Source organism: Citrus sinensis, chromosome 7, assembly GCF_022201045.2.
Source record: "Citrus sinensis cultivar Valencia sweet orange chromosome 7, DVS_A1.0, whole genome shotgun sequence".
NCBI lineage: Eukaryota > Viridiplantae > Streptophyta > Magnoliopsida > Sapindales > Rutaceae > Citrus > Citrus sinensis.
In genome coordinates, this window is record NC_068562.1 from 25223500 (window position 1) to 25248448 (window position 24949).

Here is a 24949-nt window from a genome sequence, read left to right on the forward strand (position 1 = left end):
TATCTTCCTCTAATTTATTTTAAAAACAAGAGTACATATGGTTAATTCTAATTAATGAAGCTTTATTAGTTTTTTGCATTTTTTTTTATCATTTGTCCTTGACATATTTCTTGTGAATATAAACTTGTTTGGAATTTCCTATAAAGTGCTGATCATTTTTTTGTCGAATATTAGTAATTAAACAAAGACGTACAATAAGTTAAACTAGTTTTATGGGGCAAAATCTGAATTAGATTTGCTATGTCTTCTAACTTTATAAGGGTCGCTGTTAATTAAAGAAGATTGCTAATTTCCTTGTCTCATTCAATGGAAGGACAAGTTAGGATAAAACATCTCTCCCAACTTTATTCATAAAGTAATCTTTGTTGTCACCAAATTATTCATAAAAATTAACAAAAGTTAATAATGTAAAGAGAAAAATTTGAATATGTATTTTTATTAAATTCGAAACTCTCTAATTATATTATTATACAGTTGGTTACTTTTTTTATTCTAAATCGCCAATATTTTTATTCCCTATTTCATTATGAATATTACCACTTGACTTTTTTATTTGTGTTTATAAAAAGGTGGGGTGTGAGGAAAAGAAAAAAAAATATTGTTTTTCTTAAGAATTAGAATAAATAATTAGGCAACAAGTCAAGGAATTGAGGTTGTTCATTTTACATTCTAATTGGATTTAGAGTTATTTTCATTAATTTTTTTCTTTTACATTATCGATTCTTATGATAAAACAATAACCAAAAAAATATATAATTATAGTTTTCTTAATTATATTCAAGTTACTAATCTGTTAGAATTTTTTTATCTCTTTTTTTCCAACTAGCTCCAACAATCTCAATATCACCCACACCACATAAATTTCTGACAATACCTGTAATATTATGAAAAACTAACATAAACATATTAAAACATAAGGATCAATAATTTTTAATATACACTTGAAGATTAAGAAACATTAATAATTAAAATAAATACCTGAGAGGATTGTGTTATCATTTACACGTAAATCAATCAAATTCGGAGATACGAATTGGAATCTATTGATTGGGGTCTTAACAGCTCCTTCTTCTAACATTTTCAGCAAAGTTAGAACCAAGAAAATAATCTTTTACTGATTTGAAAGTGGTATGTACTCGCCTGTAGTTGAAACATGTAACGCCCACTTTTATTTATTTATTTTTTTCCTCTTTTACCCTTATTAAATTGAGTAGGATAGTTATTATTGAGTATTTGTGTGTGAGTAAAATTTATCAAATTGCTTTAAATAAGTTATGTAAGTTATTAGTTTTTATAATATATATATATATTAATTACCAAGTATTTAAGAGGAAGCCATCTTTTTAAAAAGCTGTTTTTTATTTTCTACACCGTTACAAACCCTAGAAAAAAAAAAGAAATATAAGTATTTGGAGAAGGAAAATAAAGTTTTATAACTTCTTTTCTTAGTGTTTGCCTTAAGGTATTAAATATTACTTTGACTTATATGATTTATTTTTATGAATTGTTTGCCTTTAATTGCTTGTAGTATGATTTGGATAAAATATGTGTGTTTGTAATGTTGCGATGATATGAACAGTCTCTATTCCTTACTTGAAATCATTTTCTTTTATTTAGAATCATGTGAATATGCTTACATATCATGAAACTAGACATCCTATGTTTTCCATTGATAGGTTTTGTGTTAAAATCCTCTGAGTATGCAAATTGTTAGGGTTTTTCGAAATTGGGTTATTGGTGCTGGAAAATTCTGATTTTCAGCAGCAGTTCTCACTTCTGGAAATTTTTCTGTAAGGTTACACATCCTTAAAAATTCTGGTGATTTTTATATCAATAGATCTATGTCTCCTAAAACATTTAAAAACTTTTCTTTGGACAGATGTTCTCGGAAATAAAACACTTTTAAAATAGTTTCAAACGTTTAAAAATTATGAATTTTAATTATATGCTTTCTGAATGTGTCTTATGTAAATAGAAAAAAGAAACATATTATTTTGGATACTAAAGAATATTTTATGAATTTCCTAAGTGGTAAAGGTCGGTTTTGGTCAATGCTGGACAGTTTTGTTACTTTGGTGAAAGTCAATATTCTGACTCGATTTTGACTTGTGCTAATTTTGTGAAATATTGTATACAATGCTATGCATTTTCACAATGCCTTTGTAAATTTTCATAGTTTTCCGACCTGTGTATAGGTTATTAAAAATTAGCATGTGCAAGATACTCATACTTATGTTTAGAATATGTATAAGTATTGAGCTAGTATAAGTGTCTATGAATTAAGGATGATTGGGATTGTGTTTAAGATTAGAGATGATATTGATAAGGATATTTTTATGATGATTATAGGACGTGGGTGAGCTCGTTGGTTTGTTCTTAAGGTATTGAGTTGATTGCTGCTGATCGAGGTAAGTAGATTCATGCATGATGTGCTTTATAATAAATACAATTTATGTTATAAGAATTAAGTTTAAATGGAAATTCTTACAAAACTTATTTCTAAAATATTTAAATAAATTTTGTAAAATAAAAACACTTTTAAAAGAATTTATAAAAAATAAATTTTTCTTAAGAAATATTTTTCTTAAACAAAATGTTTTCTAAAGAATTTTCTAAAAGAATTAAATATTCAAAGAAAAGTTTTTAAATGTTTTAGAAAACTTTAAATGCTATTTATGAAAGAATGTAAGGTGGATTCAAAAATATTTTGACTCATAGTCCGTAGTAATGTATATGATGTTAATGTTATGATGTTATGTAATGCTATGGCCAACTTGCTGGTATGATGATGATCTTGTGCACAAGGATGTTATGAACAATGTGGGGTATAGTACCCTGAATAAGGAGCAATGCGGGGTATAATACTCTAAATTATGAATGATGAATGATGATGACTACGAGGCATGAGCTAATAATGTTTATGTTTTAATGTTTTTATGAATGTTTTAATGTTTTTAATGCTTTTACATGAATCCACCCCTTGTGTTAAATGAAGATGTTGTTATAAAATTTTTAAGGGAAAATGACAAAGGTTTTCAAATATTGTGCATGGATTTGTTTACCGAGTTGAAGGCTCACCCCTTATTTCCAATATTTTACAGATTAATTAGAGATGTGGCTTGGGTTCTTAGATGGAAAATTTTTTTTAGTGGATTTTTGGAGTTGCTTTAAAGATTAAATTTGGTTAGACTTTTTATTTTGGATTAGAGACTTTTCTTTGGAGACTTTATTTAAGATGTTTTATGTAAAGATTCAGTTGGAGTATAAATAATTATTGTCTATCTTAAAATTTATTAAGAAGAATAAATGGTGTGAGGTTTTATTCTAATTTCGCCCTTGTGTTTTCATGGGTAATTTTTGGAGTGTTAAAAAACAACTTTTAAATTGTTGACACTGTACAAAAAACCCTCACTCAACATGTGCCTAAACTTTGTCACTAAATTTTTCCTGATTGTTGCATGCATTAGATTTTCCTATGAAAAAACAAAAAACATGCTATATTAAGTGTAAAACTATTGGGAAAAAAAAAGATAATTAGAGAAAACAATAAGAGAAAGAATTTTTTATGCAACATTTTCATCAACAAAAATCATGTCCACACTAATCAATTCTCCATTTTTCTTGGTATTAAATGACTCCCATATTTTATAAAGTCTAACCCTTATCATCCAACTATCTCCATCATTGTTCAACTCATGAAGAAAATAGTATTCTATGAAGAACACAATACTAAAAATTCAAATAAGTCAAATAATAAAAACCCAAGAATCTTTCTAAAGAAGATGTTGGTTAAATTAAAAAAAATTCAAACACAACAAATTTTAAATACTTAGTGTTTAGAGAGTTTGAAAAATACAAAAAATACTAAACAAAAGGTTGGGATTTTTATTATTATAATCACCATAAAAACAATATTTATTATAAATATAAATATCATAAATAAAAATAATAATAAATACAATGATGACATATAATGATGACTTTTGAAATAGACATAATAATTGCAACCAACCCTACCAGACAATTATTATCATCCTTCGTTTATCTTTCTTCCACTCCTTCATTTATTTTCCTTTAACTTTCTCTCATAATTGATACAATAACTTATGTATCTAAATCATTGTAAAATAGACGGTAAATGTGGAATAAATTATTTTCCTTCCCTTCGGCATTTTTTAATAGTCACCCTAAATCAAAGACCATAGCTGCATTAGATAGCAGTAGGCTTTTGAATTCTCTTCGATTTTTGTGGTCTAAAAATAATGATATAGTTTCTATGATGTTTCTTCTGTAAAGCAAGTCAGTCAACTCATTTTCGATTGTCCAAGTCAGTTAATTTCTTGACTAGGAAGTGTCATTCATCAGTTTATTTTCTTCTTCACAAAAACGTTTTGAATTGAAGAAACATGGATTACATTCAGTAATCCTCACTTTAACTCATGGCTTCTTCTGCATGTGTTTCATTAATATTATTCTTCACTATTTTTGAAATTATTAATGCTGCTCAGCTGAAAAACCAACAATCAAAACCAATTAGCCTAGGCTCTTCACTGTCACCTTCCAGTGAACCAAGTTCATGGACCTCACCTTCTGGCCTATTTCAATTTGGTTTCTACAAAGAGGGCACTGGCTTTTCCGTGGGAACCTGGTTAGTCACTTCTCCAAATATTACAGTCATTTGGACTGCATTTCGTGATGAGCCACCAGTGTCATCAAATGCTAAGCTGATATTAACCATGGATGGGCTCGTTTTGCAAACTGAAGAAAGCAAACATAAACTCATTGCTAATACTACCTCTGATGAGCCCGCTTCTTTCGCTTCCATACTTGACTCTGGTAACTTCGTGCTCTGCAACGATCGTTTTGATTTCATTTGGGAGAGTTTTAATTTTCCCACTCATACAATAGTGGGAGGTCAGAGTCTAGTTAACGGGTCTAAATTGTTTTCTAGTGCATCTGAAACCAATAGCTCAACTGGGCGGTTTTGTTTGGAGCAGCGTGATGGAATTCTTGTTTTGTATCCTGTACGAGACAGTAGGCAGATCTATTGGGTCAGTAAACTATATTGGGCCAGTGATAGGGTACATGGAATGGTAAATCTAACCCCTGGGGGCATTTTGCAGGCGGGCAGTGCTGATGCGACTCAAATTCTAGCTAGAAGTTCTTACTCGGTGAAGAGTTCAAATGAAACTGTGATATATCGGGCAACGCTTGATTTTGACGGGATTTTAAGGCTGTATTCACATCATTTTACGAGTGATAGTAACTATAGAGCTGACATTGAGTGGTATGTATTGCAGAACCAATGTCTCGTGAAAGGTTTCTGTGGCTTCAATAGCTTCTGCTCCAATCCTACCAACAGCAGCACTAAAGGCGAATGTTTCTGCTTTCGTGGGTTTAATTTCATCAACCCTGAAATGAAGTTTCTGGGCTGCTACAGGAATTTCACTGATGAAGAAGGTTGCAAAAGGAAGATGCCAGCAGAGTTTTACAAGATTACTAGCCTGGAGATTTCGCAGTTGGGCGGTATGGCTTATGCAAAGTTATCAGTGAATGAGAAAGATTGCAGCAAATCGTGCCTGAATGACTGCTACTGTGGAGCTGCGATTTATGCCAATGCATCTTGCAGCAAACACAAGCTTCCACTTATTTTCGCTATGAAATATCAAAATGTGCCGGCTACGCTCTTTATCAAGTGGAGCTCTGGTCAGGCCAATCTTAGTACTAACCTAAGTGCTCTACCCATTGTAAGTAAAAAGCATGGGGATAACAAGAAAAAACTTGTTTCAGTTCTTGCTGCTTGTTTGGGTTCTATCACATTCTTGTGTTTCCTCATTGCCATTTCTAGCTTGCTTGCATACAAGCAACGAGTAAACCAATATCAAAAGCTTCGAATAAACTCAAGTCTGGGTCCATCACAAGAGTTCATTATCCAATCATTTTCTACTGGTGAGCTCGAGAGAGCTACGAACGGGTTTGAGGAAGAGTTGGGAAGAGGTTGTTTTGGGGCAGTTTACAAAGGATCAATATGTGAAGGTAACAAAATTGTTGCAGTGAAGCGATTAGAAAATCCTGTGGAAGAAGGAGAAAGAAAGTTCCAAGCAGAGATGGCTGCAGTTCGCCGAACCCATCACAAAAACTTGGTTCGCTTGCTTGGCTTTTGTATGCAGACCTCAAAGAAGCTTCTTGTTTATGAATTCATGAGTAAAGGTTCTCTGGAAAATCTCTTGTCCAATGTCGAAAGCGGTCCTATTTGGAGAGACAGAGTGAGAATCGCGCTGGATGTGGCCAGAGGAATAACTTATCTTCATGAAGAATGTGAGGTACAAATAATTCACTGCAACATTAACCCCCGGAACATACTTTTGGATGATTCTTTGACTGCCAAGATCTCCAATTTTAGCTTGGCAAAGATTTTGATGCCAAATCAAACTGGAATCGTTACTGGGGTCAAAGGGACTAGAGGCTATATGTCCCCTGAATGGCAAAACAGTGGCCTAATAACTGTGAAATCTGATGTTTATAGTTTTGGAGTTGTGGTGTTGGAGATTGTGTGCTGCAGAAGCAATTTTGAAGTGAATGTTTCAACTGCAGATGTAGTACTTCTCTCAACTTGGGTTTACAATTGTTTTATTGCCAAAGAGTTAAGCAAGCTTGTTGGAGAAGACGAAGAAGTAGACTTGAGAACACTGGAAACGATGGTGAGAGTTGGGCTTTTGTGCATCCAAGATGAGCCAAATCTTCGTCCTTCCATGAAAAATGTGATCTTGATGCTGGAAGGAACCATGGAGATACCAGTTGTTCCATTTCCAATTCTTTCCAACTTCAGTAGTAATTCTCAAACACTGTCATCCGCCTTTACAAATACAGACTAATTAATAACTCTCTGTAAATTTACTTGTAATGTTTTATCAGGTACAACTACTGTTCAGTCTCTATGTTGTATGAAAATGCGGATGTCTGCATTCAAGCTTTTTCTTGGATATATTTGCTATGACAATAAGCAGGTCTTCTTTTGTATTTCTTATAGAATTTTACAGGATGATGCCTTTATGTTCATCTTGTGTATGGTCATTTGACGCATCATTGATGATCTGAAACCTGAATCTATGTTTCGGTAGTAGTCGTTTGCTTGCTGTAACAATTGGCTTTTGTTGGCAAAATACTGTAAATTGATTGTTTTGCATCTCTTCTTTTCTAGCTTTGATTGTCTTCAGTCGCAATGTGATACAGCCTGGCCCATTAAAGTAAGGGAGCTTGAAGATGGCCCTGTAGTTGAAATGCAGGAAGTGGAGCAAACATTGCAACGGCCAGCTCGTGTTCGCAAAACTCCATAATATCTCAAGGACTATATCACTTAGGGGAATAATCGGGAGAATTATTCCATGAGGACAGCTGTAATTTCTGTATTTTGTTTTATTATTGCAATTGGTTAGTTACACAAAAAGTGGTAGAATGGAAAGGATATATGTAAAGTGGAAAGGCGTGAGCTGGATACGAGGATAATACACAAAAGTTTTTTTCTTTCTTATCTCTATTATTTTCTCTCTGTTCTTGTGGAGCTCACACTTGCTCGAAAGGTGGAAACCTCGTGATACGGACAAATATTCATTTGAGGTCGTATCACAATGTGTTAAATCATTGATAAAATGGAGCAATACAAGAGAGAAGAGAAGATTGACTTGGCACCAACTTTGTCTACCTGAGTGTTTAACACCCCACGGTTAATTTTAATCAACTAATGAGCGGATCTTGATATGTGGCAGTTATTTACGAAAATTACAGTTTTACTGTTATCGGTTAAAACACTTTTGTTATTGGTAATAATAATGTTGTTAAATGTTGTAAATGTCCCACAACACACATTATAGGTATAAATTTTTAAGTTGTATGCATAACCGAAATATTTTTTTAAAAAAAAGTATTTGATAAATATTTACAGTTGTTAATTTTTTTTTATTAATTAAGTTTTTTTTTATTAATAGTTCCATTGATATTCAATCTAGGTAACATACAATCACTGGATTTCTACAAACTTTTGGAATTGAATAAAAAAATTTTGTGGGCTTCAAATGACGATAAAGTTTATAGCAGATCAGTCAATGCATTATCTTTTCTCGTTGTAGAAAATTGCAAAGCATTAGTAACCGTTTGATGGGATGTTCGATCATGACTACAAAGTCTTCATTAATTTATCTTCTAACTTTTGGAATTGAATAAAACAATTTTGGTGGGCTTGATAAAGTTTCTAGCAGGTCAGTCAATGCATTATCTTTTCTCGTTGTAGAAAATTGCAAAGCATTAGTCACTGTTTGATGGGAGGTTCGATCATGACTACGAAGCCTTCATTAATTTATCTTCTCCTCTTTCATTGATAAACCCTTGGGAATTGAAGAAACAACAATCAAATTTAACTCTCACTTCTTCCTATGGCTTCTTCTGTATATGCTGTTTTGATATTACTCTTAACCATTTCTGGAATTACTAATGTTGCTCAACAACAGCACCCCCAACCAAAATCAATAGGCCTAGGCTCTTCACTGTCACCTACCAAGCAACCCGGTTCATGGAACTCATCACTTGGCGCATTTCAATTTGGTTTCTACAAACAAGACGCTGGATTTAAAGTAGGAATTTGGTTGCTCACTTTTCCAGATATTACAATCGTTTGGACTGCATATCGAGATGATCCCCCTGTGTCATCAAATGCTGCATTGACACTAACCAAGGACGGTAAGCTCATTCTCAGAACAGAAGAAGGTCATGATAAAGTTGTTGCTGCTGGTAAGTCGGAGCCCGCTTCTTCAGCTTCCATGCTTGATTCCGGTAACTTCGTGCTCTACAACAATCGGTCTGATATCATTTGGTCAAGTTTCAAAATTCCAACTGATACAATACTGGGAAACCAGAGTCTATTGGCTGGGAATGAATTGTTCTCTAGGATATCTGAAACCAGCAGCTCAACGGGACGGTTTCGTCTCAATATGCAACGCGATGGGAATCTTGTTTTGTATCCCATCAACACTATTGATGACTATACGGAAGCTTACTGGGCCAGTGACTCTCAGAGAGAGCGACAGCTCCATCTTTATCTGAGTAATACCGGCAATCTGGTACTTCTCGACGATAGCATGGGTATAATCAAGGATCTGTATGAATCACCCTCAAACAACAGCTCAATCATCCGACGTTTAACAATAGGCCATAACGGCATTCTTCGTTTATTTTCTCATTATCCTGTCCCCAAGGGTGCTTACAACACATCTGTCGATTGGAATGTACCGGATGATTTGTGTGAGGTGAAGACCTTCTGCGGTTTGAACAGCTATTGCACGTTGTATGACGATCAACCCATGTGCCGTTGTCTTCCAGGAACTGATTTTCTGGATCCCAACCAAACGTCCAGCGGATGTGAGAGGAAGTTCGTGGACGAGAGATGCAAAGGTATAAATATAAGTGCAGAATATAACATGACTTCTATGGAGAAGATGACATGGGATGATTATTATTATTTCAAGGCATCTATAACCAAAGAAGAATGCAAAGAATCTTGTTTGGAGGACTGTGAATGTGATGTGGCGTTGTATGAGGAGTCGGTTGATGATAAGCCAAGTTATTGCACGAAACAAAAGCTTCCATTGAAATCGGCAAAAAGAGACCTAAAAAATTCATCCTCGTCCATAGCTTACTTCAAGACGGGCATAAGAAATATCACAACAAGCAGCAACAATACAAATTCAGCAATGCCACAGGACAGAAACAGAAGCAAGAAGGCAATAATACTAATTCTGGTGATTACTATAGGCCTCGTAACATGTTCGTGTGCTTTCCTTACCTTCTCTGGTGTTTTCATCTTCAAGTACCAAGTACTTAAATACGAATGGCTGCTGGAAAATGGAAGCTTAGGCTTGGCCTATGAGTCAAATCTGCGCTCATTTTCTTATAATGAGCTTAAGAAAGCAACCAATAGATTCAAAGAAGAGTTGGGCAAAGGCTCTTTCGGTGCAGTATATAAAGGGACCTTGTACAAAGGTGAAAAGCTTGTTGCGGTGAAGAAGCTGGAGAAAATGGTGACTGAAGGCGAGAGAGAATTCCGCGCAGAGATGCATGTAATCGGTCGAACACATCACAAGAACTTAGTTCGGTTGATCGGATACTGCGCTGAGGATTCCAAGAGGCTTCTGGTATATGAATACATGAGCAATGGCTCTCTTGCAGACATTCTATTTCGCGGCCCTGAAAGATCCCTTGGTTGGGATGAAAGAGTGAGAATTGCATCGGATGTTGCCAAAGGAATCCTCTATCTCCATGATGAATGTGAAGCGCCTATCATTCATTGTGATATAAAGCCTCAGAACATTCTGATGGATGAATTTTGGACGGCAAAAATCTCAGACTTCGGGCTGGCAAAGCTGTTGATGCCTGACCAAACAAGGACTTTCACATTGGTCAGAGGGACAAGAGGTTATATGGCGCCAGAATGGTATAAGAATACTCCAATATCAGTGAAAGCGGATGTTTTCAGTTATGGAGTAGTGCTCTTGGAAATTGTTTGCTGCAGAAGAAACATGGAGATTGATCCTTCAAAACCAGAGGAAATTGTTCTTATCAACTGGGCATATAAGTGCTTCATTGACAGAGAGTTAAATAAGCTTGTCCGCGGCCAAGAAGTAGATAGGAACACTCTGGAGAACATGATCAAGATAGGGCTCTGGTGTGTCCAAGATGAGCCTGCTCTTCGTCCTTCTATGAAGAGTGTGGTGCTGATGTTAGAAGGGATCACTGACATTTCAATTCCCCCTTGCCCCACTTCCTCGTAGAGGAAAAAATCTCGTAGAGAATTGTTGCTTCGTACATGCTTTATGTATTTCTGTTTCAGCATCTGATGAAAACTTTGATATATAAGGTGTACTAAACCTGTCAAATAAAAATTTTCCATGAATAAATTTATGTTTGTCATGATAGGTTATTTAAATTTTCAACAAAAAGCAGAAGAATATGCAATGCAGGCATCAACGAGATAATTCATAAACACCTAAGCAACATGCCATTTTCGGAGAGGCAAAATCTCCAACAAGTTGCAGACAGCCACTGTTTTCGGACTTATTCCCATCGTTAGTAATGATTTGGTTTAACATCAAAGATGCAATAGGGACTCGCTAGATTACTGTAAGCCTAGTGACAGTGAATAAAACCCAAGGAGAAAATTGGTCAGATTAGCAAGAAATATTCAGACAGTAACGACAATGCAAGTTGCTTAAAATTTTACAGCTTGTTCAAGATTTTTCAATTGCCAGATTTTATCACTTTCTTGGCAAGCACACAATAAAGAGTGAAGCATATAAAGCAAAGGCCACTCCATTTAGCAGCAATTAATCTGCAACAAACAGGGGACTCTGTTCTCTCAGATTATCTCCACCAAGAATTTCATTTGAATTAGTCATGGCATATTACTTTATGGCACGAGGGAAACCCCACCAGCATTATAGAGAAGCTGTTAAAGTTATGGGGGATGGCATTTTGCAAGTGGTTCCCAAAGAAATTGCAAGAGCCAACATGAATGAAGCCACGACCGCTCGTCCAGCAAATAGTTAGTGGTAAATAACATGAATAATTTAGCAGAACAATTTTCTTTTTTTTTAACTCCCAAGAATGACGTTTCAATCCCTTTTAAATCATAGATGCCCAACCATCCATGCCGGGCCAGGCAGAGAAAGGTTGGTGGGCTATACCGTGCCCAGCCTTGCAAAAGGTTGACCCAGCTCGGCCCGTAGGCCATGGACTGTGTTTCAGCCAAAGTTTATCCAAGGTATTGCCGTTTTTAATTGTCCGCTATAGTGAAAAAAAAAATCTAATAAAATAAAAGTTTATTATCTTTATAAATATAATTTTTAAATAATATTTATGAGAACTAGTGAAAGTTTATAATTTTTTTTCAGTCAAACCTATTGGATTAATCTATGGCTTTTAAACTATAACTCTCCGTACGTGCAACATGAAAACATATCCTTCCTTGAGAATAATAATGTAGTTGCACTTAAACATTCAACAATAGGGTTAATTTCATATAATTTACCTTGTGAATTGATTATTTTCAAACCATCTCCTTATTTTTAAAAACTTCAATTTACTTTTTATTTTTTATTAAGAAGATAAAAAAACAAAAACCATCAACCCACCCCCTTTTTCCTCAGCTTTTGACCAAATATTAGGATAATTTAAAGTTTTCAAAAGTAAGAAGGGTAATTTAAAAATAGATAATTAACAATAAGAGTAATCGTAATAATATCACATAGGAAAGAAGAACCTATGTAGGGCAGGTTGAGGTGGTTGGACTAACTAGTAACTACTAAAGCTTTGTCACATGGCATAGCAAGTGGGTCCTATTGTAGGATCCACTTGGCCTCCAATTATAACACCCCCTGCTCTGTCACATAGCAAGGCCTTACTAGTTGATCCTATCACCTCAAGCTGAGATGCTAAAATTGTCACACATAAGTTTTTTTCACAACAACTACATAAAACTGTAATAAAAATATGATTCATATTTGATAATATAATTTATACTTATAAAATAATATATCATTATTTAAAATATAAACTTAGGGTAATTGAATATGGTTTATGCTTTATAGCATTACTGTTAAACTTCTTAAATATGTACACAAAAATATATCCAAATTCAGTATGATTTGGAGGTTTCACTGTTTTATCCTTCAGTTTTTGGAAATAGATTTAATTCTTTATTCATACAATTGATTTAAAAATGAAGCATAAATCAATTTGTTTAGCACTTACCTCCCCTGTTGGAGCACAAGTGGCCAGCCATAGCTTGCTACTCGGGCAAGACCTTGAAAGCTTGATAAAACAAGTTATTTTTTAGTAATACAAGATTTGACTTAGGTCTCGATTCTAAATCTACATTTTGTAAAAATCATATCCCCGCATCCATCTCACTTGGATGCTATGAACATTCTTGAGCTATTTATAACGCACAAAATTTTCCAATTTGCCAGCTGTTGTATATGTTCGTTTACATTAAATAGCTCATACTGGCCAAATGAGACCAGACCAGTCAAGCGTTAAGGAGAACAAGCCAAGTCTTCTTAAGTACTTGAGCAAAGCAGTGGTAGATATTAGCCAAAAGAGAAGTGGCAAATATTAGCCAAATACTACCATTACGTATGCATATACCAAAAAGGTCACCTGGGTTGTGAAATAGGACAATTAAATCAAAGTAACCGTAGACTTGCCCTTCAATTCAACTTATATTTTCTAGTCTCGTTCGGCGCACCAAATGATACACACACCATTGATGAAGTCATGAATCAAACTTTACCCGTTGATATACCATGGCGGCGCAGGCTTTCTGTATGCTGTTGAAAATAATTTTCTTAAACTTTTACTGCCCTGCAAATGAAGATGTACAATCTCTGTGATGTTTCCATACAGCATGTCAGTCAACATACTAATTTTCTTTGTAGTGGAAAATAGCAGTAGTATTAGCTATTGTTAATGGTGAAAAACAAGGAAAGTTGATTTCGTGAATAGTCCTTGTCTCCTCTCATGGCTTCTGCATTTGTTTTGCTAGTATGACTCTTCACCATTTTGCAAATTATTACTGCTCAACAACATCACCACCGCCAACCAAAATCAATAAGGGTAGGCTCTTCACTGTCACCTTCCAGGCAACCCAGCTCATGGCACTCATCTTCAGGCTGATTTGAATTTGGGTTCTACAAATAAGGCTCTGGCTTTTCAGTAGGAATTTGGTTAGCCAGTCCTCCAGGAAATACAACTGTTTGGACTGCAAATCGAGATGACGTACCTGTATCATTAAAAGCTACACCGACATTAACCATTGGTGGCAAGCTCATTCCGAGTACTGTATGACTATGTGGCTCTATTGCAGCATGTTAAAATATATATATCACGCTTTGCACACCCGTCCAGCAAAACTTTGCATGAATAAATTTACTTTTGCCATGACTGGCTGTTTTAAATTTTAATGAAATTAATTATATACAAAGATGTAGTCACCAACCAGAAAATATATAGAGCAACTGAGTACATATCACTTTTACAGAGTTATGAATACATTCTGACAAGAGCAAACACCTAACCACCATTTAATTTACAGAGGCAAAATCTCGAACCAGTTTTTAGGCAACCATCACTTTTGGACAAATTCAAAACATTATAAATAACTTGGGTTGACATGTAAGATGCAAGAGGGACTCCTAGATGGCTAAACCTTGGTGATGATGAATAAAACCTAAGCGAAAAGTTCTTTCTTAATGTACTAGACTGGTAAACAAGTATTTATGAATGTTCCCCAAAAGATACAATGAAGACAACCTCGATTGACGTCAATGTAAATGAGGTCAACAATGTCTGCAATGTAGAAATATTAGCATTCTGAGAAGCAACTGATATGCTGAAGGAGGTGTCAAAGGAGACGTAATTAAGGATGCCCAATTCAATACACAAGGGAAGTCAGAGACTCAGAGTTATGGGATATGAAAAGGTGCTCTTAGTATTGCACTATTCCTTCTCAGGAATCTATGGTGATAGAATTCGTTGAAGGACAAACGATCCACTGCAATGAATTGAGAAGACTGTAAGGGATGACTGCAATAAACCAGGAGTAAATAAAAGTATAATTATCTGGTGAATGTTAATATATGAAGCTCAAATATGGAGTAGATGATACCTGTATTTGCAGAAAGTAGCTTTAAGCACATATCAACACAATCTGGATGCAAAGCAGGGACGATAAGCTGAGAAAATGGAAGATGCTTACATGAATTGATGTTCCTCACCAACTGAAAAAAAAAAAACTTATTAGCTAAGATTCAAGCTAGCTCACTGTTAGGAATATTAATCTATGCAAAAATACGCTACCTGGACATTATTCCTACCAGAGAAAGGTGGGTAGCCATTAAGAAGCTCAAAAAGAATTGCCCCAACGCTCCACATATCAACCTACAAAGAAAGTTTTAAAACTTTCAGTAAATTCCGATGCATTTTAATAGCACAGAATCAATATCTAGGAAACAAAGAAATTCACCTTCTCATCATATCTTTGAAATTGGAGAACTTCAGGAGCCATGTATAATGGGGATCCACAAACTTTCTCAGCGTAATTGCCTGGATACAGGGTGCTGCTTAAAATATGAAGCAAACAGTCAATTTTAAGCTCCAGACTTTTCAAGAATGAAACTTCTGCATAATGTTTACATTTTAAAACTACAATAGAAACAAAAGAACAGAAAAAGTCAACATTCAAACACACTTCCAGGACATTGTCAAAAATAAGAACTATCCTCGCACAATATATTTGTATCCTTCTACTAAAAGTTTACCATGAAAGACCAAAATCTGCTATCTTGAGCATCACATCGTCATCTAGGCCAGATAGTAAAATGTTCTGTTCCACCAAAAGCAACAGCAAAGTCAATTTAAAAACTTACAATCTCGAAAACATACAATGTTTTAAAATGAAAACATATAAAATTAAAATAAAGAAAATTCATGTGTAGAAACACTGAAAATTTGGCAGTTTAGTGACAACTATACAATCACTGACGACGTTCAAAGTTCCTTTGAACTTCCCAAAATAGGAGCACAAAATAGTAGCTCATCAAACTTTAAGCTTGTGCAAGATTGTTCATTTTCTCGATTTCATCACTTTCTTGACAAACACACTAAAGAGCAAACCATATAAAGCAACCACAATCCTCTAGGGAACTCCATCCTCTATGATTAGCACCAACCAAGACTCTCATTTAGTTATTCATGGTATATTTCTCATGGAACAGAGAGAACCAGGTAGCAGCACAAAGAAAGAAGTAGAAGGTGCAGGGGATGACATACAACATGTTCACAGAAAAACTGCAAGAGCAAACAAGAACAGGGCCACACTGCGCAAACAACTAATGGTAAGCGGCATCTTCCATGTTCATAGAATCATTTAGAGAAACAAAATTTTCCAAATAAGTTAGAAATTCAAGACAATAAACCACAACACATAACTCTTCATACCTCTGGTTTCAAATCTCTATGGATAATGTGGTGAGAATTTAGAATTTCCAAACCTGCTCCTGCAACAAGGAATCAAGGATTCAGTCACATTCTTTTATATCTTACTTGATACAGGGAAGTGATTGGAGCAACAAAAATGCACAACTATTGACCAAAGGCTGGTAATGAGCTACCGAGCTGCTGAAGAAACTTTCTGGCAGTCTGCTCTGGAACCCTTCCATGCAGCCGAATGTAAGATGAAAGATTACCCCCAGCACAAAACTCAACCACAAGGAATATACAATTTTCAGCCTGACAGCAGAGGCAGCCAACTTCAATTTGTCATAGTACTATCGTTACATAAATGATTTATATATCATTTGCAACAGCCTATACGGCTTTCTTTATTAAGGGAATGGTGTAGCTCTAAGACAAATATGCCTAAGTACGAACAGATTTGGACAATCAAGAAATCACTTATTTTAAATTGTAATTTGCATGCAACGGGCATGCCGCCAGACCATTTAATAACAAAAATGTGTATGAGGGACAGGAAAATAGAAATCCAAAAAGTATGCTTAATTCCAACACATCTTATCTTACATAAACTATTTGCATCCCCAATTCAAGGTATAAATAATAAAATTGATTAGCTAAAATCAACCATTTGCATTTTCCAATTCAAGGTATAAAATAAGTTAGCTAAAAATAGTCAGAAAAGAAAATAAAAGAACCACAAAAAATAGCATAGTTTGAACATTAAGACCATCCTTTTCTCTAATAAGCAATTTGCATCTCCATGTCATGATAAAAAATAATGGTCATTTATGGAATATCCAATTGATAAAATCAACTTAACCAACAGGCTAATGAATTAATGAATCTGCATTCCAAGATAAATCTACACTAAATTAACAACTATTATCTCCAAAATAATTAAAGAAAAATCTAAAAATACATTTTCAGACCTCCAAGCTGATTTGAACAATCAGTTAACAAATGCAATTCAGCAAACACTTGACAAGTATCCAACAGCTTATCCAAAAATGAAATTAAAAAAATTAAGCAGACAGTTATGCTCTTACAACAAATCAAGCAAAATCATACGGGACGATCCTTTATCAAAGATAATTAAATGGATATCCCACAAACAGGCTAAAAATCAAAACCAATGAACTAAATATAAATAAATTACATTACCCAAATCAAAGAAACTCAAATTCAACAAACGCAAGAAAGGCAATTAAGAATCTGAAATTTCCATTTAAAGGGCTCACCTGGAAAGCGTCAAAAAGGCGAATTATGTTGGGGTGATTGACAGAGGAGAGGAAATTGAGCTCACAATCCAAGCAGCTCTTGAGGTGCTTGTTGAGTTTTTCAACATAAACTTGCTTCACGGCCACCACATCACCTGATGACAAGTGCTCCGCTTTCCACACTGTTGAGAGTGAATTTGAACTCTCTCCAATTTTTGATTTTAATGCATAGTCTCCCACTGTTTTGTTTTTTGAGAGTTTGTTTTGTTCCATTTCTGCTCTGGAAACTCATAAGAGTCCTGTCACAAAAGATAAAATAATGGAAACTCATCAGGGTAAGGCCGAGTTGCTACCGTGTTCTAATGCTTTCCCTTTGCGCGAGGTTATAAATAGTGCGTGACACGTGTCATGCGATGAAAATTTACGAAAATATTAATTTTAAATAATTAGTTAGGGTAAATTTCACTACAACCCCGATTAATGTTCGTAATCACTAATGAGTCTCTATTAGATTGTATGTCATCAAGGCGCGCCAAAACCCTTTTCTTGTCCCGAATTCAAATTAGAGCATCAATTAGGGGTATTTTAAAAAATCATTCATTTTTATTTACTTTTTGAAAAAATGGTAGAAATGTACTCATCATATTGGTCAACTGTAGTCAATCACTAAAAATATCAGGTGCTATAACAGCACCGGTCTTTTTCTTATCATTAACTAATTGATGCTAATAGTGATAAGAAAAATGATATAACTTTTACACTTTAAAAATTTCTTTCAATATTATGCTATTTTGTGCACTTATTTATTAAATTTGAGAATTTAAATTTTATTTTGTACACTCATTAAAATATTAAAAATATTCTAATTTAAACCACTTAAATTAATTCACTCAAAACAACCAAAAAAAAAAACTATCAAGCAAAGCCAGAAAAAGATTTAAAAATTAAAAATTTAGCATATACTTGCAACAAACAGATTCAATTGAAGTTGTAAAGAAATTTTTTAAACATAATTTTTAGTTATTTATTTTTGTTTACTATAGAATATGCTTAATAATGATTTTTGCACTCCCAAATTTTTTAACATCAAGAAGAATGAATTTTGTTTGCCCCCAATAACAACTGAAAAGAAATGGCGATTTAACGGGGGGGAAAAAAAAAGAAGCTAGATGATGCTGCTACTGGATGCAGCAGTTTATATGGGCTCAGTTTCAGCTTCCTCCCTATTTTCCATTTTTTTTTTCAAATCAAAATAAAAAATTTGACCATCTTCACAATAGTTTATTTCAATTTAATGTTTTGAAGAGAAATGGACACTTAAATCTCAAGATTTAAAAAAATGATCATAAAGACCCTCAATTTTTTATTGAAAAATACCAAAACCCCCTTTTGACAATAATACCCTTTAAATTTAGTAATTAAAAAATTAACTTTAAAGTTTTGTAACTAATACAAATTTAATATAAATAATATAGTCTATCTAGTAGACTAATAATATTAAATTATTTTTAACATTTAAAATAATATTAAAATATTATATTATTTTAATAATATATTTGTATTTATTATAAAGATTTTAAATAATTTTCTGGGTTAAATTGATTTTACAATTAGCAAAATATATCCCTATTATAAATACGAAATTTATTATTTACATAATATTTAAAATAATTTTAATTTTAATTTATTTACTATAGTATTATGTTTCTATTTGTTATTAAAATTTACTTTAATTATAATAAAATATGTCTAATAGATTGTGAAATATAAAAATATTTTTTAAATATTAAAATGTATGTATTATTATATTTATTTCAATACCATATTTCTGTTTATTATAAAATTTTCAAGTCAATTTTTTTGGAATTTATAAAGTCAAATGGTATGATGGTAAAAAGAAGGGTCTTTGTATCTCTTACTAAAAACTTAGGGTCTTAATGGCCATCTTCCTAAATCTTAGGGGTGTAGATGTCATTTTTCTTATTTTGAAAATCAAAAGGGTCTCATAAATCTTGTAGTCAAAATATTTTAAAATATTGATTTGCTCATTGTCCAAGTAAGTTTTGTTCAAGATGCTGGAAATAAAATTTTAATATTTAAAGCAAAAGAATTACAGATTGAATAATGAGTGCACTATATCATAAGTATTCAAAATAATTATAATATACATGACTTATAATAAATTGTTCTTAATAGTAATTCACATGATGAGTATTTCTGTAATAAATTATTTTAATAAAGGATGGGGCTATTTAAACCATAAAAATACTTTTTGTACCTTTTTTTGTAAAATTTAATATAACAAAAAGAACCATACAGAAAATTATTATTTAAGACAAAGATAAGCCTTTTTAACACCCTTCTTCTTCTGCTTCTTCTTCTTCCGTTTCTTTGTCTTCTCCACATCCATGTTATCTTGTAAATTTAAATAGTCTGTTTATCATTCATTGCAATTGCAGCCTTATAAGAATAGCAATGTAAATGGAATTATGGAGACTGACGAAAATTACCTATAGTAATACAATTTACTTGATCATAGAGTTCAACCTTTCTCATTGTTCTAGTGGAAAAAAAAAAGAAATCAACAAATATTCTAGTAAAGAAATTATAAAAATCATATTCATAAACTATCCAAAGACAAAAAAAAAAAAAAAAATCAGATTTCATGAATACTGTTAAAACAAAAAGGCCCACCAAATAAATCAAGATGATGTTGTCATTTTTTGGAAATACATATATATATATATAACCTATATGATTGTTTATACCGGAGGTGATTTCTTTTTAATGATTACTGTTTATAGAAAGGAATCGTAGGAAAAAAATAAATAAAAAGGGGAATCATAAGAATGGAAAAGAAGATACTAAAACAAAAAAGATGAAATTAGATTTTGATGAATATGGACAAAATTTTGGAGGTATAGAAATAAAATATTGAGGTTTTTAATTAGGGTTAATTTTGAATTACAGAAAGTTTAAAGATGAAAATTCTTATTTCATACTTTTGTTAATGGAGTGTATAGAGTAAATGGGTGTAGAGAGTTATTACTTAATTCAAATAACCCCACCCTTTAATAAAATATAAGTATTTAGAGTAATTTTTAAAGTGTATATTAAAGCAGTAGATTATCATGTTTTAAAAAATAGAAATCGAAAGTAAAAGCATTGCACAGATCGATCGTAACATGCATTCAGCGGGAATATAAGATTTTACACTCCGATATAATTTAATATTATTCCATGAGACTAAAGATTAATAACTTTGACTGGAAATTTATACAAATCACGCCCTCCTACCTATAAAAACCTCCTTAGCAGCACCTAATTTTGCCACGACATCTATTATTTGCATTCGCTCGGATGGAGATTCCATTGAGCACAGAACTCCAATTTTCACTATAGTAGCCAAGCACTCCTCGATTTTGGCTCCATAATTTCCAGGATTACTAGAGTTGCTCGCCCTTGGTTTCAAGTCCAACAACAAAGAAGGATCAACAATTTCCATTAATTTTTCTGGTAGAGACATCTTGGCAAATTCATGGAGAGTCAAACCGTCATTAAACATGTTATCGGTTGGCCGTCTTCTTGTAAACATCTCTAGCAATAAGATTCCAAAGCTGTACACATCTCCTGTCATGGACACATCCCCGCCCATGCCATACTCTTGAAAAGGAAAAAGACATTTCGGATTCTTTGTGTTAGATACTAACAATCAAACATTAACATTATTTAAAAGTACAAAGTGTCAAATATGAATATAAATACCTGGGGCTATATAACCGACAGTTCCTTTTATCCCAATTGAACTTGATGAAGTTTCAAGAATTGTACAAGGTGAGCGATCAGAAAGAAATCTTGCAAGCCCGAAGTCACCTACATGGGCGATCAAGTCATAATCAAGTAGAATATTGCTTGGCTTTATATCACCATGAACAATTGGCGGTTGGCAGTGATGGTGAAGATATTCAATTACAGAAGCCACATCAATGACTACGTTCAGTCTTTGAATGAGATTTAAGTTGCCTGCTTCAAGTTGATCATTGCTCTGGTGCAGCCAATCCTCCAAACTTCCACATGGCAAGTATTCGTAAACAAGAGCCTTGAACTCAATCCCTTTAAAATCAATGCTTGAGCAAACAGTGATGATTTTGATGAGATTTCGATGGCGAATATTTCTTAATGCTTCACATTCAGCAACAAAACTCTTGGTTGCACCCTTTTGCTTAAGATTCATTACCTTCACTGCTACTGGCATTGCATTTTCACCAAGATTCCCCTTGTACACGGAGCCAAAGCTTCCCTGACCAATTATGTTTGATGATGAAAATTCATTTGTTGCCTTACTTAGCTCCGCATAGGAAACCATCGGAAATCGTTGTTCCACCCGCAACGTGCTTGAGGATTTATGTGCAAGTTTCCTTCTTCGATTTTCAACAACAGTACGGCATGTTAATAAGATGAGAACTGACCCAATCACAGGAAGCAGAACCTTGAGAAGAGTGACTGTTGATTTTCTTGGTCTAGTAGAATGGCAAGGTGGCAAGTGCAGTTCATTTAAACCCCCACAAAGCTTCTCATTCCCAAGTAGAGAAATATTAATTTTACTACTGAAAACTCCTTTTGTTGGTACTTCACCCTCAAAGTGATTATAAGACAAGTTTAAGAGTTCCAAGAACAATAAATTCTCGAAATATTTTGGAATCTGACCTGACAAATTATTGCATGAGAGATCTATCGCTTTAATGCTTTTCAAAGAATTCAAAGCAAAAGGAATGCTACCGCTGAAAGAATTTTCATGCATATCAAGATATTCTAAGCTTGTACAAGAACTTAGAGTAGTAGGAATTTCACCGGAAAATTGATTTCTAGATACATACAAGGCACCTAGATTCTTCAAGTTTCCAACTTCTACGGGAATAGGACCACCAAGAAGGTTATCAGACAGATCTAGGAGAGTTGAAAGGGTCTTTATGCCGAGGATTTGTTTTGGCAAGGCACCAGTGATTCTATTTTGGGAAATAGATAATTCCATCAAATTTTGACAATTCCCAAGGGATGAGGGTATACCGCCTTTCAAGTTGTTGATTCTTAGCCAAAGACCAGTCAATAATGTCAAGTTGCCAAGAGAGTCAGGGATGGTCCCAGTCATGTTGTTTGCAGACAAGCTCATAGCTTGTAGGTTTCTGAGTTCACCAATGGTATGAGGAATAATGCCATTTAGTTGGTTATAATGCAGATAAAGGGCATTCAATTTGATAAGATTTTTCATTTCAAAAGGTATGCTGCCAGATATTTGGTTGTGTTGCATGTCAATACTGGTCACAGTTGTTGAGAGGTTGACTATCGAATGTGGTAGCACTCCTCCAAATCTATTGGAACCAATTTCAAGCGCTTCCAATTTGCTGCAGTTTGTGAGAAGGGTTACAAAATCAAGATCACTGATTGTTCCACCACCTAAATTATTGTCTTTCAAATTGAGCCAATTTAGATTCAGGAGACTGCCAAAATCAATTCTCACATTCCCACTGAAAGAATTATCAAACAGTTCAAGCCCCTTAAGGTTTGAAACATTGGACAGTGAATGTGGGAGAGTACCTGTAAGATTGTTTTGTCCTACATTTAGATATGCCAGATTCGGAAGATTAAAACCTATGTCAACTGGAAGACTTCCTTCGAATCTATTAAACGCTAAAGAAATCGTCTGAAGGGAAGAGATGTTAAAAATTGAAACAGGAAACGTACCAAAGAAGTTATTTTCCTCTATGCTGAAGTAGTATAAATCTCTTAATTGACCTAGACAGTCAGGAAATCTCCCACTCAATCCATTCACTCCAATATTAATTACTTGAAGAGCTGAGAGATTCCCAATGGAAGGTGGGAACTGGCCTGTTAACTGATTGTCTGCAAAGGATAATACCTCAAGCTTCAACCAGCTGTAACCAATATCTACTGGAACTTCTCCCACAAGGTGGTTTCGGCGGACACGGAAATTGATGAGGTTAGAGCAACGGGACAAATTGGTGGGTATTTTACCAGAAAAAGAATTATTTGTCAGCAATAGAGTTTCAAGCCTGAACAGACGACCAGCTTCATTGGGAATTTCACCATAGAAATCGTTGTTAGCCAGGTTGATGACTCTAAGGAAGCTGAGATTCCCAACATAAGGCGATAAGAAACCCCCTATGCTTTGGTTTCTCAAATCTAACTCAGTTACTCTTTGGTGTCGATGACCACAAGTCACGCCTGTCCATTGGCACAAGTTGATAGAATTGTTCCATGAACTTGTAACACCAAGTGGATCCTGAAGCTGTGACTTTATGGCAAGCAAAGCAAGACGATCTGTCTCGTTTGAAAGGGCGAAACAACTATCAGAATTAAGCAATGAAAACAAGCTAAAGCACCATACTAAAGTGGCAAGGCAGCTCATGGAATTGGAATTTAGCATGTTTGAGCGTGAAGCGGGGAACAAGATACGGCTGCTCAATGTTGTGCTCAGAATGTGTGGACGATTGTTTCAACTTCATGTGATGGGTTTTTAAATCACACAAAATACAAAATTTTCTTCATTGTTTGGTGTGGACCACCTCAACATCATGTCAATTCATTTATTTAAATTTAACACGAGAACACGAGTTGACACTCCTATTCATATTGCCTGTCAATTTAGCAGTGGTACAGCTAATTAATTAAGGAACAACAAATAATAAGGCTGCTAACAGTTAGGAGTATTAAGCCACGAATCATGCGACTGCTCGAATGGGCGGCCAAACACCGCAAACTCAGAACGACATCGTTTTGGTTTTGCCTATTCGGGCACCCATTCGGACAAACGAGAATTTTCCTTATGCTATAAGAAAGTGGCAAGCAGCTCATGGAAAAGGAATTTATCGTGTTCAAACTTTGAGGGTTTTTATTAGGCTGTGCTCAAAATGTGTACATGATGGATGCAACTTCAAAAAAAAAAAAAAAAAAAAAAAAACTTCAAGTGAAGGGCTTTTAGAGCAGATTTTCTTCGTATCCTGAATTAAACCGAGTGTCAGTCAATAAAACGCAGCTGAGTAGTTGAATGCATGGTTGTTGGAGTCTTTGGACATTAAAAACTATTAAAATAGTTTTTGGACATTAAAAACTATTAAAATAGTCTTTGGACATTAAAAACTATTAAAATAGTCTTTGGACATTAAAAACTATTAAAATAGTTTTAATAATATTATGTTTATTAATTTGAAATATGTAATTTTTATGTTTGTTCTAATAATTTATTTTTAGTTATTTGAAGGATTTCAAATAAATCTTTGGGTTAAATAGATTTTATAACTAATAAATATCTCATGTATTAATAATATTAAAATTACTATTTTACATAATATTTAAAAGAATTTAAATTTTAATATATTTATTTTAATATTATGTTTTTATTTATTATGAATTTACTTGAACATAATAAAGTATGTAAAATATTAAAATAATAAATAATAAATTTATTTTAATATATATTATTAAATTTATTTTAATAAAATATTTTTTATTTTTATAATTTTAGAGATAATTTTTTGAGTTAAAAAAATTAAAGAATATTATATTAAAATAATAAATAATAAAATTATTTTAATATATATTATTAAATTTATTTTAATAAAATATTTTTATTTTTATAATTTTAGAGATAA

The 24949-nt window shown here is 33.6% G+C and overlaps 4 protein-coding genes across 19 annotated transcripts; 2 read left to right on the top strand and 2 right to left on the bottom strand.

Annotated features, from left to right (window-relative positions):
* The first annotated feature begins 4103 nt into the window (after window positions 1–4103).
* LOC102625840 (G-type lectin S-receptor-like serine/threonine-protein kinase LECRK2) lies at window positions 4104–7537 on the top strand. Of its 4 annotated transcripts, none has more exons than XM_052431568.1 (3): window positions 4104–5051; window positions 5124–6831; window positions 7234–7537. In XM_052431568.1, the coding sequence occupies exons 1-3, from the start codon at window positions 4440–4442 to the stop codon at window positions 7335–7337; spliced, it is 2424 nt and encodes an 807-aa protein (XP_052287528.1). In that variant the 5' UTR covers window positions 4104–4439; the 3' UTR covers window positions 7338–7537. The 4 variants fall into 4 exon arrangements, with proteins under 4 accessions (XP_052287528.1, XP_052287527.1, XP_006464586.1 ...); XM_052431569.1 differs by having other exon boundaries at window positions 4591–4836; XM_052431567.1 differs by having other exon boundaries at window positions 4105–6831.
* Window positions 7538–8214: 677 nt separating this feature from the next.
* On the top strand, window positions 8215–10959 carry LOC102625558 (G-type lectin S-receptor-like serine/threonine-protein kinase RLK1). Its single transcript, XM_006464522.4, has one exon. It carries the CDS (start codon window positions 8430–8432, stop codon window positions 10818–10820), a length of 2391 nt encoding a protein of 796 aa, XP_006464585.1. The 5' UTR covers window positions 8215–8429; the 3' UTR covers window positions 10821–10959.
* Window positions 10960–14033: 3074 nt separating this feature from the next.
* Window positions 14034–17634, bottom strand: LOC102623575 (serine/threonine-protein kinase ATG1t-like). 13 transcript variants are annotated; one of them, XM_025096834.1, is made up of 8 exons: window positions 17301–17634; window positions 16218–16269; window positions 16045–16103; window positions 15366–15430; window positions 15071–15167; window positions 14905–14985; window positions 14714–14825; window positions 14034–14599 (listed from the first exon to the last, which is right to left on the bottom strand). In XM_025096834.1, exons 1-8 carry the CDS (start codon window positions 17550–17552, stop codon window positions 14511–14513), a joined length of 807 nt encoding a protein of 268 aa, XP_024952602.1. In that variant the 5' UTR covers window positions 17553–17634; the 3' UTR covers window positions 14034–14510. The 13 variants fall into 13 exon arrangements, 11 of the variants coding, with proteins under 11 accessions (XP_024952602.1, XP_006464581.1, XP_006464579.1 ...); XM_006464518.3 differs by having other exon boundaries at window positions 16197–16269; XM_006464516.3 differs by having other exon boundaries at window positions 15071–15164; window positions 16218–16335.
* A 2810-nt stretch (window positions 17635–20444) lies between these two features.
* Window positions 20445–23840, bottom strand: LOC102623277 (putative receptor-like protein kinase At3g47110). The gene is made up of 2 exons (XM_006464511.4): window positions 21045–23840; window positions 20445–20942 (listed from the first exon to the last, which is right to left on the bottom strand). Exons 1-2 carry the CDS (start codon window positions 23722–23724, stop codon window positions 20563–20565), a joined length of 3060 nt encoding a protein of 1019 aa, XP_006464574.1. The 5' UTR covers window positions 23725–23840; the 3' UTR covers window positions 20445–20562.
* Between the last annotated feature and the right edge of the window lie 1109 nt (window positions 23841–24949).